The following is a 12,607-nucleotide window of genomic DNA, read 5'->3' as shown; positions in this document are numbered from 1 at the left end:
AAATGGTCTTGGATATTTTATTTATTTACTTATTTATTTATTTATTTATTTATTATGTATACAATAGTCTGTCTGTATGCCTGAAGGCCAGAAGAGGGCGCCAGACCTCTTTACAGATGGTTGTGAGCCACCATGTGGTTGCTGGGAATTGAACTCAGGACCTTTGGAAGAGCAGGCAATGCTCTTAACCACTGAGCCATCTCTCCAGCCCCCGGTCTTGGATATTCTTGCCAAAATCCACTGACCATAGCTATATGGGGACAAGGGTGCCTCTCAATGGAGCTCTGTTGATCCCTGTGCCAGTACACATCACATTAGTTGCTACTGGTCTGTAGTGAGGTCTGAAATCAGGAACTGAGTCCCCCAACCACATTATTCATTTTTCAGTATTGTTTTGCCTATTCTGGTGTCTTTATAGCCCTATATGAATTTGAACGTTGGCCAATTTCTATTAAGACACTAACGGGTTTTGTAAGAGAGTGTGTTGAGTCTGTAGAATACTTTGGGGGAATATTGCCATTCAGTATTGCATAATAATATCTTTTTTCCCCCTCTTCCTCATCTTCTTCTTTAATTTTTTTTTTAATGACACAGTTTCTCTCTATATCCCAAGCTGTCCTAGAACTCATTGTGTAGTTCACGCTGGCCATAAACTCAGAGATCTGCCTGCCTCTGCCTTCCAGTGTTGGGATTAAAGGTGTGCACCAGCACTATTCCACAGACAACTTTCCACTTGTTTTGCTGTTCTTTAATTGCTTCCACCATCATTTTGTAGTTTTCCAGTTACCGTTTTGTTTGGATTTATTTATTTTGAGACAGAATCTCAATATGTAACTCAGGTTCATTTGAATTCCAGATCCTCCTGCCTCAACTTCCTAAGTGTTGGGATTATAGGTGTGTACCACAACGTACAACCTGGTTTACAGGGTTTGTTTGTTTTTACTTATTTTGGGACAGGGTCTCATTATGTAGGCTTGGATGTTCTGAAACTCTGTGTAGACTAGGCTGGCCTGGAACTCATAGACTCACAGAGATGCTCTTCTGCCTCCCAAGTACTCCAGTAAAGGTGTGCACACCCCTGTCCTCCCACTACTGAACAGCACCTTGATATGTGTTCCAGCAGACTGACTTGGAAATCTGTATCCTTCTGCCTGAGTGCCAGAATTGTATGTGCCCACATAGACAACTCTTGATCTGCTCTTTAAAAGCAATAGGTTTTCTGTATCATATTAACAGTTTCTCAGCCGATGCCTAGGCTGAGCAAGCATCTCTCTAAAGAACTCTCCACCTTGTTTTGTTGAGACAGCGCATTGGGGAGCTCACTGATTTGACTAGAATGATTGACCAGCACACCCCAGGGGCCCACCTCTTTCTGTCCCCCAGTGCTAGGTTTACAGGTATGTGCTGATTTTCATACCGTGTAATTTTTTTTTTTTTTTGGTTTTTCGAGACAGGGTTTCTCTGTGGTTTTGGAGCCTGTCCTGGAACTAGCTCTTGTAGACCAGGCTGGTCTCGAACTCACAGAGATCCGCCTGCCTCTGCCTCCCGAGTGCTGGGATTAAAGGCGTGCGCCACCACCGCCCGGCCATACCGTGTAATTTTAATAATATTTTTTTTTTGTGGCAGGTTTTTTTCTCTGTAGCCCTGGCCGTCCTGGAACTCACGATATAGACCTTAGACTCACAGAGATCCACCTGCCTCTGTCTCAGGGTGCTGAGTGCCAAGATTAAAGGCCTATGCCACCACACCCATCTACTCTGGCTTTTGACATGAGTCCTGGGAATCTGAACTTGTGAAGCAAGGATTCTCTACCAAGAGAATCATGGCCTCAGGCCTCTCCCTCTTTTATTTTAATTTTTTTTCGAGACAGGGTTTCTCTGTGACTTTGGAGCCTGTCCTGGAACTAGCTCTGTAGACCAGGTTGGTCTCGAACTCACAGAGATCCGCCTGCCTCTGCCTCCCAAGTGCTGGGATTAAAGGCGTGCACAACCATCGCCTGGCCGCTCCCTCTTTTAATGTCTACAATATCTAAAGAATTTAAACCTTGCCTGGTGATGGTGGAGCACGCCTTTAATCCCAGCACTCGGGAGGCAGAGGCAGGCGGATCTCTGTGAGTTCGAGACCAGCCTGGTCTACAAAGCTAGTTCCAGGACAGGCTCCAAAGCCACAGAGAAACCCTGTCTCGAAAAACCAAAAAAAAAAAAAAAACCTTAAATCTTTTCAGGATCAAGTTCAGAGAAAACAGCATCCCCAGCACCATGAAAACAGCAAGAAAACTAACATTATGGGATGTTACATTAAGGAGGTGCTTCAAAGAAATCAAACCAGGGGAAGCCAGAATGGTGGTAGCCAGGGGCTCGTGGGAGAGAACTGGAATTAGCCTTTATTGGGGAAAGTTTCCATTTTAGAAATGAGAGTTCTGGAAAAGGGTGGCATTGTTCTGGTGATGGCTGCGCAGCAATATGAATGCAGTTAATACCGCCCAACCACACATTTAAGGGAATAGTTGGGAAGGGGAATGCTACGGACTGAAGCCAGTGTCTTGCACACACCAAGCAAGCGCTATACCCATGAGCTACATTCTCCTATCCAAATTAGCAAATTAATTTACAACTCTAAGTTTTTATATGTATGGGTGTTTGGCCTGCAGGTATGACTGTGTACCACTTGTGCGTCTGGTACTCTGGGAAGCTAGGAGAGAGGGCATCAGATCTGGAGTTACAAATGGTTGGGAGCCACCATGCTATTGCTGAAAATCAAACTGGGTCCTCTAAAAGAGCAACCAGTGCTCTCAACTGCTGAATCATCTCACCAGCCCCATATAATTATATATATATATATAAAATATTTGAGCTCGAATGTGTATGTGTATCGTATGTGTAGTTCCCACAAAGACCAGAGGTGTGGAATCTTCTGGAATTAGAGCTACTGGAAGATATGAACAGCTTGATGTAGTTGTTAAGAACCAAATCCCCTGTAAGAGCAGCCTCACAACTGTGATTTTTCACAAAGGGTGGAAGGATGGCTAATGGGTTGGTGGTTTATTCTTACAATCCCAGCATTTGGTGTGCTCAGGAAGGAGGATCACTGAGTTAAAGGTCAGCCTGGTCCAGTGATACCTTCTCCAAGACAAAACAAAAAAGCAGGGCACAGTTGGTAAGGTGTTTGCCTAACATGCAAGTGCTGGTTTTGGGGTTTGGGGAGATGGCTCAGTGTTAAGAGCAGCTGGACCTGGGTTCAATCCTCAGTGCCTACATTGTGAATCATAATCATCCATGCCAGTTTCAGGGGATCTAATGCCCTCTTCTGACCTCCTAGGGCACCAGGCACTCATGTAGTACCATACATATGTGTAAGCAAAACATATATAAATGAATCAATGTAATAATAAAAAAGTAGTGTTGGGTTTGTTTCCTAGCACACCAGAAAACTAGGTGTTGCACGTATTGGTGACATTTTTGTCACACTACATTCACCTGACACACACTTATACACCTGAGTCCAAAGGATGAATAAACCCACAAAACACCCCTTAGTCTGAATTTCTATTTTTAAAATGATTTAATTTCATGTGTGTGTTTTGCTTGTATGTATATATGTGCACTGTGTGCATGCCCAGTGGTGACTCTAGAACAGGGTATTGGATCCGCTGGAGTTACTGATGGCTGAGTCACCATGTGGATGCTGGAAAATGAACCTGGGTCCTCTGAAATAAGTGGGCATGGTGGTACAGTACTCAGAGGGCACAGATAGGTGGATCTGTGAATTTGGGGACAGCCTGGTCTACAAAACAAGTTCCAGGGAACAGGACTACTAAGATTGTCTCAGGAAAAAAAAAAAAAAAGGCTGTTTCAAAAAATGTTATTTTCTAATACTAACTTTTAAGGTATAGGTTCAGACAGTTTTTTCTTTTGTTTTCAATACAGGGTTTATCTGTGTAACAGTCCTAGCAATCCTGGAACTTGATTTTGTAGATGAGGCTGGCCTTGAACTCTTGAAGGAGGTCCACCTGCCTTTGCCTCCCAAATGCTGGGATTGAAGGCATGCTCCACCACTACACACCTAAATTCATTCATTTATTTTGGAGCTGGGGCTTCTTTGTGTAGCCTTGGCCATCCTCCTGGAACTCAATCTGTAGACCAGGACTTGAATTTACAAGGGATCCACCTGCTTCTGCCTCTCCAGTGCTGGGGTTAAAGGCGTGCACCACCACCAACAGGCCTTCAGGCATTTCTAAGGCACAAAGTAACTTGTGGGCAGTGAAATGGCTTAACAGCTAAATAAAAGGTGCCTGCCATCAAGCCTGAAGACATGAGTATGATCCCTGGGGCTCACACAGTGGGAGAAGAACGCCAGTCAATACAAGTTACCTTCTGGTTATACCCACAAACACATACCAATAATAAAATGCAGTCAAAAGAAGCTATTAAAAAATAATTGTTGGGGGCGGTGGTGGCGCACGCCTTTGGTCCCAGCACTCGGGAGGCAGGGGCAGGCGGATCTCTGTGAGTTCGAGACCAGCCTGGTCTACAAAGCTAGTTCCAGGACAGGCTCCAAAGCTACACAGAGAAACCCTGTCTCGAAAAACCAAAAAAAAAAAAAAAAAAAAAAAAAAATTGTTGGGGCTGGAAAGATGGCTCAGTAGTTAAGAGCATTGCCTGCTCTTTCAAAGGTCCTGAGTTCAATTCCCAGCAACTACATGGTGGCTCACAACCATCTGTAAAGAGGTCTGATACCCTCTTCCGGCCTGCAGGCATACACACAGACAGAATATTGTATACATAATAAATAAATAAAATAAATATTTTAAAAAAATAATTGTGGACAGCCAGCACTACACAGAAAACTGTCTCAAAAAACAAAATAATTTGTAAAAAAAAGGCTCACTGTGGCTCTTGTCTATAATTCCAGCAGGCAGGAGGCTTAGGGAGAGGACACCTGGGCTACAGTGAGCCCCTGCCTCAAACACCATCTTCAACAACCGTTAGGGTTTGAATTAAGGTTACATGAGGATAGAATGAATTTGTAGCACAAGCATGGGAACACCCCATGTTGCTATCCCAAGAAGGACATTTGAACACAGGAATGCTTGCGGCCTTCCTCAAATAATATTTCTGTACCTCAGATGTTTTCCTGAAGACAAACAACATGGTTGAGCATTTAAATAACCTTGCACAGCTGGCCTGGGAAGCAGCCCTCTTATCAAAGGCGGTGAGATGATATTGAGCCTTGTACAAACTGCACTCGAATGCCTGGCTGCCCTGAGCCCCCGGTTCAGTTTCAGTTCTTCGGCATTAATCAGGAGGGGGATAGACAACCTTTCACCACTACAAAGCCTGGCCCGAGAGAAAACACAACAAGTGAGGTTGACTAAATCTTTATTTTTATGTACTCAATGAAGCAGTTTTCATTAGACTTTCTCCCAGCGGAAAACAGCATGAAAAGCAGCGTCCACCTGCTCTGTTCAGGGCCTGGGTTCCTCCTGGCCCATGTGGTGAGGTGGAGGGGTGTATTTCCCCTCTTTAACTAGCTTATCCCGCTGTCGTTTGATTACACCCAGGCGCTTTGTCTGTTAAGGGTAAAAAAAAAAAAAAAAATTAAGGTAAAGGGAAATAGGCCCCAGAGAGCAAGGCTGGAGAAAAAGCCAGGTTGTAGCTTCACTGTTAAATTCAGGAATACTTTCATGCAAGAAGTCCAGTGAGATGGAGTCTCCTTCTGTCTTTGTTTTTAAAAATTCGTAGCTTGCCATGGTGGCACATGCCTTTAATCACAGCACTCAGGAGGCCAAAGTATAGGCAGGAGGATCTCTGTGAGTTCCAGTCCAGTCTGGTCTACATAGCCAGGTTCCAGGGCAGACAGAATTACAGAGAAACATTGTCTCAAGCCCCCCCCCCCAAAAAAAAAACCCTCCAAAAAAAACAAATCCCAAAAAGATAAAGTAAAATTTCTGTGTTGAGGTCTGAACCCAAGAACCCAAGACTGTGACATGCTAGGTAAATGCTGCCTCACCCAGACTTGAAGTTTTACATTTACCATTTTACAAGAAGATTTTATTAATTATGTATGTGTATTTGTGTGTGCATGTGTACACACGAGCGTGTATATCCACAGAAGTGAGAACTGAGGGACAGGCAGTTGTAAACTGCCTGGTGTGGGTGCTGGTAATTCAACTTAATTCTCTGGAAGAGTGCTGGAGAGATGGCTCAGTGGTTAAGAGCATTGCCTACTCTTCCAAAGGTCATGAGTTCAATTCCCAGCAACCACATGGTGGCTCACAAATATCTGTAATGAGGTCTGCTCTGCTGCCCTCTTCTGGTCTGCAAACACAGACAAAATATTGAATACAAAATAAATAGCCAGGCGGTGGTGGCGCACGCCTTTAATCCCAGCACTTGGGAGGCAGAGGCAGGCAGATCTCTGTGAGTTGGAGGCCAGGCTGGTCTACAGAGCTAGTTCCAGGACAGGCTCCAAAACCACAGAGAAACCCTGTCTTGAAAAACCAAAAATAAATAAATAAATAAATAAATAAATAAATAAAAAATAAAATAAAATAAATAAATCCTCTGGAAGAGCAGCAAATGCTCTTTACTGATGAGCCAGCTCTCTAGCCTACTAAATTAATCTTTAAAGAACAAACTGAAAAACAAAGAAAAGGACTAGCTGGAAATCAATTCCCAACTTTTTAATAAATTCCTATCTTTTTTGATTTTTCAAGATAGGGTTTCTCTGCGTGACCCTGTCTTTGAACTTGTTCTGTAGACTAGACTGGCTTTGAACTCAGAGACTTGCCTGCCTCTGCCTGAGGGCCAGGATTAAAGGTGTGCACCACAGTGACAGATTTCTTATGTGTGTGTTATACATATATAGTTATGTATAACATATATATTTGTGGATAGCCAGGGTTACACAGAAAAACTAGGTCTCAAAAGACAAAACAAACAAAATAATTTATAAATGGCTCACTGTGGCTCCTGTCTATAATTCTAGCACTCAGGACGCTCTGGGAGAGGACACCTGAGCTACAGTAAGACCCTGCCTCAAACACTACCATCAACAACTGTTGGGGTTTAAATTAAGGTTATATGAGGATAGAATGAATTTGTGACACAGGCATGAGAACACCCCATGTTGTCATATATATAATCACAATACTATTAAGAGAGATATTTGTGAGCTAGCTCAGTGGGTAAAGAAGCTGATGCAAGCCTGAAGACCCAGTTTAATCCCTGGGACCCACGTGGTAGGGGAGAATCAACTCCACAAAGATGTCCTCTGACCTTCACCATGTACCTACCATGCAAATGCATTCACCCACATAATGAACACACATGCATACATACAAATCAATACATTTGTACATGATAAAATGTTTTAAAATATTTAAAGACAGCTGGACATTAAATATTATGCCAGTTAATACCAGCACCTGCAAGGCTGAAGAACACTAAATAAATAAATAAATAACATTAAAAAAAATTAATGACACTCCCTCATTCTTTCTAAGTTTCTTTTTGTTTTCTTTTTTCTTTCTTTTGAGCCATACATGTCTCACTTTGTACAATGTAGTCAGGAGATTAAAGGCCTGTGCTACCACACCCTTACATTACTGGAAATTTCTGATCCAGGTAACTTAGCTGTAAATTTAACAAAAATCTAGACTGTCTCCCTGAACTAGGAGACAAAATAAATTTCAGCCAGGGATAATGGTGCACACCTTTAATCCCAGTACTCTGCAGGCAGAGAAAGGCACATGTGAGTGGGAGGCTAGCCTAGTCTATATAGTGAGTTACATGCCAGCCAGAGCTATACCGTGAGACCCTATTTCAAAAATAAGTAAACAAGTAAAAAGTTTCTATTTGATAAACCTGCAACATAAAAATAGATGAAATGATGGCCTAAGCCAATGCTTTCTTCTCTAAGATCAGGGCCCACATGTTATACAATTCATTTAGCTAAGACCTTTCCCTCCCTGAACCTTTGGTCAAGTTTGCTTAAGGCAGTCATTAATGAACGCCCCCATCTTCTTCAGCAATACATCCAGCTGCTTCCATCATGTTCACTGTGCTAGATCTACAGGGTTTGAGAGCTTCTCCAAGGAGGGATCAATGACGGTGGAAGTTCTACCCCAACTTTTTCTTTTTAAATGTAAAAAATTATTTTATGTTACGTGTATGGGTGTTTTGCCTGCATGTACATTTTTGCACTACAAGAGTGCCAGGTGCCAGTGGAGGCTACCTGGTATCAGATTCACTAGAAATGTAATTATAGCTAGTTGTGAGTGGTCATGTGGGTGCTGAGACTGGAACCGAGGTCCTTTGGAAGGGCAGTCAGTGCTCTTGACCATGTCCTGACCAATCTCTCCAGACCCAACAAAAACTTTTCAACAACCAACTAAAGCCAGGGGGCAGTCTCTGCTTTACAGACTACTGAAAAGATACGGCCCAAATACACAGGCAGTTCTAGCCACAGTCAGGGGGCAGGCTGAGAAGAAGAGGAAGAGCACCAGGGAAGAACAGGACCGCCTCAGACTCAGAGGCTCTTCATTTCCTGAGTGCAGGATGTTTCGCGACAAAAGCTTTATCAGTTAATTACATGTGAGCAGCCACTGCCCAAAGACCAACTGAGCACACTGCAGATGGCCCAAGGGACTGGAAATATCCAGTGACAGAGCACCTTCCTAACATGTGCAAAGACCTGGATTCGATCCCCAGCATGGCCGGGGGGGGGGGGGGGGGGGGGGGGCAAAGGGGAAAGGGAGGGAAGGCATTCGGCTCCCATCACCGTTACCTACTGACCGTTTTATACCGAAGATAACATTCCTCGAAATCTTCAAATTCTATCTTGCACTCTTTTTTAGCCCGGGTAGCACCGATGCCATGTGCACACTCTATCCACTCTTTTTCGAAAGCATGGCATCGGGAGGGAATCTTGAAGGGCTGCTCAACACTTTGAAATACGAAGTGGCGATCGAGGCTAATGCCCAGCTTTTTCTGCACATCGAAGAAAGGCATGGCTACAAACGATAAGAAAATAAGAGTGTAATAAAACGAGATGCTTCTGAGAAAAAAACAAGACAGTTCGTCTGTGAAGTCCTGGTCCCGAAATCTCTTCTCACCAACCATTTTTTTTAAAGATACTATCTGATCTCGCCCAGGCTGCCTTCAAGTCACTAGTGTAGTCAAGGAGGGCCTTGATTTCCTCATCCTCCTGCCTCTACCTTCCATGTGCTGAGATTACCAAACATTTTATCAGACAAGTTCTCCAAGTTGAATAATTAGGGGTCTTTCACAAAACTCATGGAAAAATCTAGTATATATGTGTGTGTGTGTGTGTATAGTGAAAAAATTGTTTTGACTCAAGAAAACAACCAAAAAACAAAAACAAAACCCCATCAACCAAGAAAACAAAAACCAGAAGTGTAAACACATTTCCTTACATTCTCCTATATACTCTTTCCATCCTGACCTGGATGACACTTCTCTTCGGAAGCTCTTTTGACTCTAGGGCGTCTCCTTTCACAGAAGCAGTCTGCCCTGGGCTGGGGAGATGCTTAGTGGTTAAGAGTGCATGCTGTTCTAGCAGAGGACGCAGGTTTGGTTCTCAGCAACCAAGCTGGGGGCCGTTCACAACCAACTGTAGCTCTAGCTTCAGGGGAATATGATGCCTCTGGCCTCACAGAGCAGCTACACTTACATGCCCATATTCACGCATCCACACATAATTAAAAATTAAACTAAAGCTGGGTGGTGGTGGCGCACGCCTGTAATCCCAGCACTCGGGAGGCAGAGGCAGGCGGATCTCTGTGCGTTCGAGGCCAGCCTGGTCAACAAGAGCTGGTTCCAGGACAGGCTCCAAAGCAACAGAGAAACCCTGTCTCAAAACAAAACAAAACAAAACAAAAATCAAATTAAAAAAGTACTTTATCCATTTCTGTAACAATGTCTGTCTGTCTTACTGGATTTCGCTTTCAAGAGAAAAATCAGAACAAATGCTGGGAAACTGCTAAAAAATAAGTACAATTAAAAACAAACAGAAAATTTCAAATAATTTACACATACAACCATAAAGAAATGGGTAAATTTTGGTGCCCAGTAGAATAGGACAGACGTACAAGGCAGTGGAGGCGCACGCCCTTAATCCTAGGAGGCAGAGTTCAAGGCCAGTCTTGTCTACAGAGCTCCAGGATTGGCTGCATAGCAAGAGAAAATCTGTCTCGAAAAAAATAAAAGAAAAAAAATATGACAGACATTGAGAAAAAAGAATTCATGGAAAATTTATAGTAATGTTGACATAGAGAGAACAAAATAATCCTAAATGACAAAACTGCTTAAGACTGGAAAGCAAGCACAGCACCCATCAATAGCATCCTGTATGCATACTTTTGGTAGTGAATTTATAAAGTTCCTTCCTATCCTTTCAATCATTTACTCTGCACGTTACAGGCAAAGCGGGAAACCAGCTAGAGTTCACGGGAGGAATCCTCAGGAGATGAGAAAAATCTTCGAGATTCCGAGTCCCACATCCACATGACAACTTATAACTTCCTGTAACTCTAAGGGGCACACACAGGAGCAGTGAGTTCCAATATGGCAATGACAGACAGACAGACAGACACACACACACACACACACACACAGCAGAGTTCCAATATGGCAATGACAGACAGACAGACAGACAGACAGACACACACACACACAGAGCATTGAGTTCCAATATGGCAATGACAATAGGAAGAGTTAGGGCATGTGTAGGGACAGAGGTTCTGGTGCGGCTGCTGAGCCGAGCGCACAACACGAATGCAGAAGACTCGGGAGGATGGGGACCGAAATCACTGGAGGATCCGGTTAAGAAACGGGGTGCAGTCTGGCATGGTGGCTAACCCCAGCACCTTGGAGGCAGAGGCAGGCGGATCTGAGTTCGAGGCCAGCCTGGTCTACAGCGTGAGTTGCAGGCCAGACAAGACTACACAGAGAGACCTTGTCTTAGAACAAAAACAAAAAAAGAAGAGGGACGTCAGGGCGGAAAGGCCAAGGCAGGAGTACGGCACAGGACGGAGATGACTTGGAGGGCCGGCGGGGAAGGGGGAGACATTCTCAGGGCCCGGGCCACCCACAGCGAAAGAGAGTTTGTCAAGGAGACGCCTTAGCGAAGCACCTTGGCTGTGCGGACACAGCAGCACCTACCGCACCACAGAAGTGCCCTTGTAAGCTCCCTGGGCGCAGAACACGACAGCCGGTTTCGGGACGACAGAAACGTCTGCCGTAAAGGACGCTAGCCGTGCGACGTTTACAGCGCGACGCCGCAAGCCGATCGCCGGCGGTGCCCCTGCGGGAGCCGCAGAAACCAAGCACGCCGATCTGCGCCTGCGCACCCAGCGGCCCCGCCTCCAGATGCTGACCGCGGATTAACTGACCTTTCTTTAGGCGACTATGGCCGTAGTGTGTTCTCGCTCTCAGCACTGTCCGAGGTTACACTTGGGAACGATGATTACTTCTCTCACTCCAAGCACACGTAGTTGCTCTGCCCGTGGGCCGTGGCCCCAAAGCACGTGTGTCATTCCATGTTTCTTAAGCTCAGGGTGCCTGTTTCCCTATTTAGTAAACGTGACTGCCGGCTGGAGGGAGAGCTCAGAGGTTAAGAGCGCTTGTTGCTCTGGCAGAGGGAGCCGAGTCCCAACATGTTTTATTGACTTCGGCGACACCAGGAACATACACGTGATACAGAATGCATACAGACAAAACACTCATACACATAACAAAGTCAATCTTAAAAGAAAGTTAATAGCGGCTAGCACGAGGTGCACGCCTTTAGACCCCAGCACTTGAGAGGCGGAAGCAGGTGGATCTCTTGAGTCCCAGGCCGCCAGGACTACAAATAGCTATAGAGCTGCTATAGAAACTGGTTTAGACTGTGACATGGTGAAAAAAAGTTCTTTGGCTGGGCAGTGGTGACTCACCCCTTTAATTCCAGTTCTCTGGAGGGAAAGGCAGGCGGGTCTTTGAGTCTGAGACCAGTCTGGTTTACAAAGAGTTCCAGGACAGCCAGGAATATACAGAGAAACCCTGTCTGGGGGGACAGGAGGAGGGGCAGGTGGACAGACACAAGAAGAAAAAGAAAAAATTGTCTTCGATGTTACCAGAGGATATCTGCATAAAAGCAATCAGGAAGCTGAGACAGAAGGCTGCCTGTGAGTTCAAGGCCAATTCAAGGCCAGCCTGGGCTATGTAGCCAGATCCCATTCACCTCCAAAAAACGTTTCTGTAGAAAATTCCCAAGATCCATAATATTAATGTCAATCACTCCAACTTGCTCTACCCACCCTCTTCCATCAGCTAAATGCTCCACGTGAAAAGTTTCAATCCAATTCGTTTGCAGAGCACTCAATGTGTGCCCAGCAAAACACTAGCTCATTATGGATAGCTGGTGTGAACCGTGCTACCAAGTTCGAATAGCAAGGAACTGACGACCACGCTTTCAGACCAACTCCTTTTGTTTTCTCTTGCAAACCTGGGGCTAGAACCCAGGTCATCATATGCTAGCACACGCCCATCACTGAGCTACACTCCCCAGCCACCTTTTTTTTCTTTCTCTTTCTTTCTTTCCTTTT

At 44.6% G+C, this 12,607-nt stretch overlaps 1 protein-coding gene across 2 annotated transcripts; it reads right to left on the bottom strand.

The window, feature by feature from the left end:
- Positions 1-5,361: 5,361 nt before the first annotated feature.
- Ndufs5 (NADH:ubiquinone oxidoreductase subunit S5) lies at positions 5,362-11,337 on the bottom strand. 2 transcript variants are annotated; one of them, XM_041652691.1, is made up of 3 exons: positions 11,184-11,337; positions 8,796-9,013; positions 5,362-5,569 (listed from the first exon to the last, which is right to left on the bottom strand). In XM_041652691.1, exons 2-3 carry the CDS (start codon positions 9,009-9,011, stop codon positions 5,465-5,467), a joined length of 321 nt encoding a protein of 106 aa, XP_041508625.1. In that variant the 5' UTR covers positions 9,012-9,013; positions 11,184-11,337; the 3' UTR covers positions 5,362-5,464. The 2 variants fall into 2 exon arrangements, with proteins under 2 accessions (XP_041508625.1, XP_041508626.1); XM_041652692.1 differs by having other exon boundaries at positions 11,155-11,238.
- Positions 11,338-12,607: the final 1,270 nt, after the last annotated feature.

Source organism: Microtus oregoni, unplaced genomic scaffold, assembly GCF_018167655.1.
Source record: "Microtus oregoni isolate MIOR12 unplaced genomic scaffold, Mior012 000005F_ref0000423, whole genome shotgun sequence".
NCBI classification, from domain to species: Eukaryota; Metazoa; Chordata; class Mammalia; order Rodentia; family Cricetidae; genus Microtus; species Microtus oregoni.
Note: the sequence above shows the minus strand (reverse complement) of the source record. Positions and strands in the feature narration are given on the sequence as shown.

Coding starts and splice junctions, on each gene's coding strand:
- Ndufs5 (XM_041652691.1), bottom strand. CDS start 9,011: ATGCCTTTCTTCGATGTGCAGAAAAAGCTGGGCATTAGCCTCGATCGC. Junction 5,570..8,795: donor GTTATCTTCGGTATAAAACG/GTCAGTAGGTAA, acceptor TACCCTTAACAG/ACAAAGCGCCTGGGTGTAAT.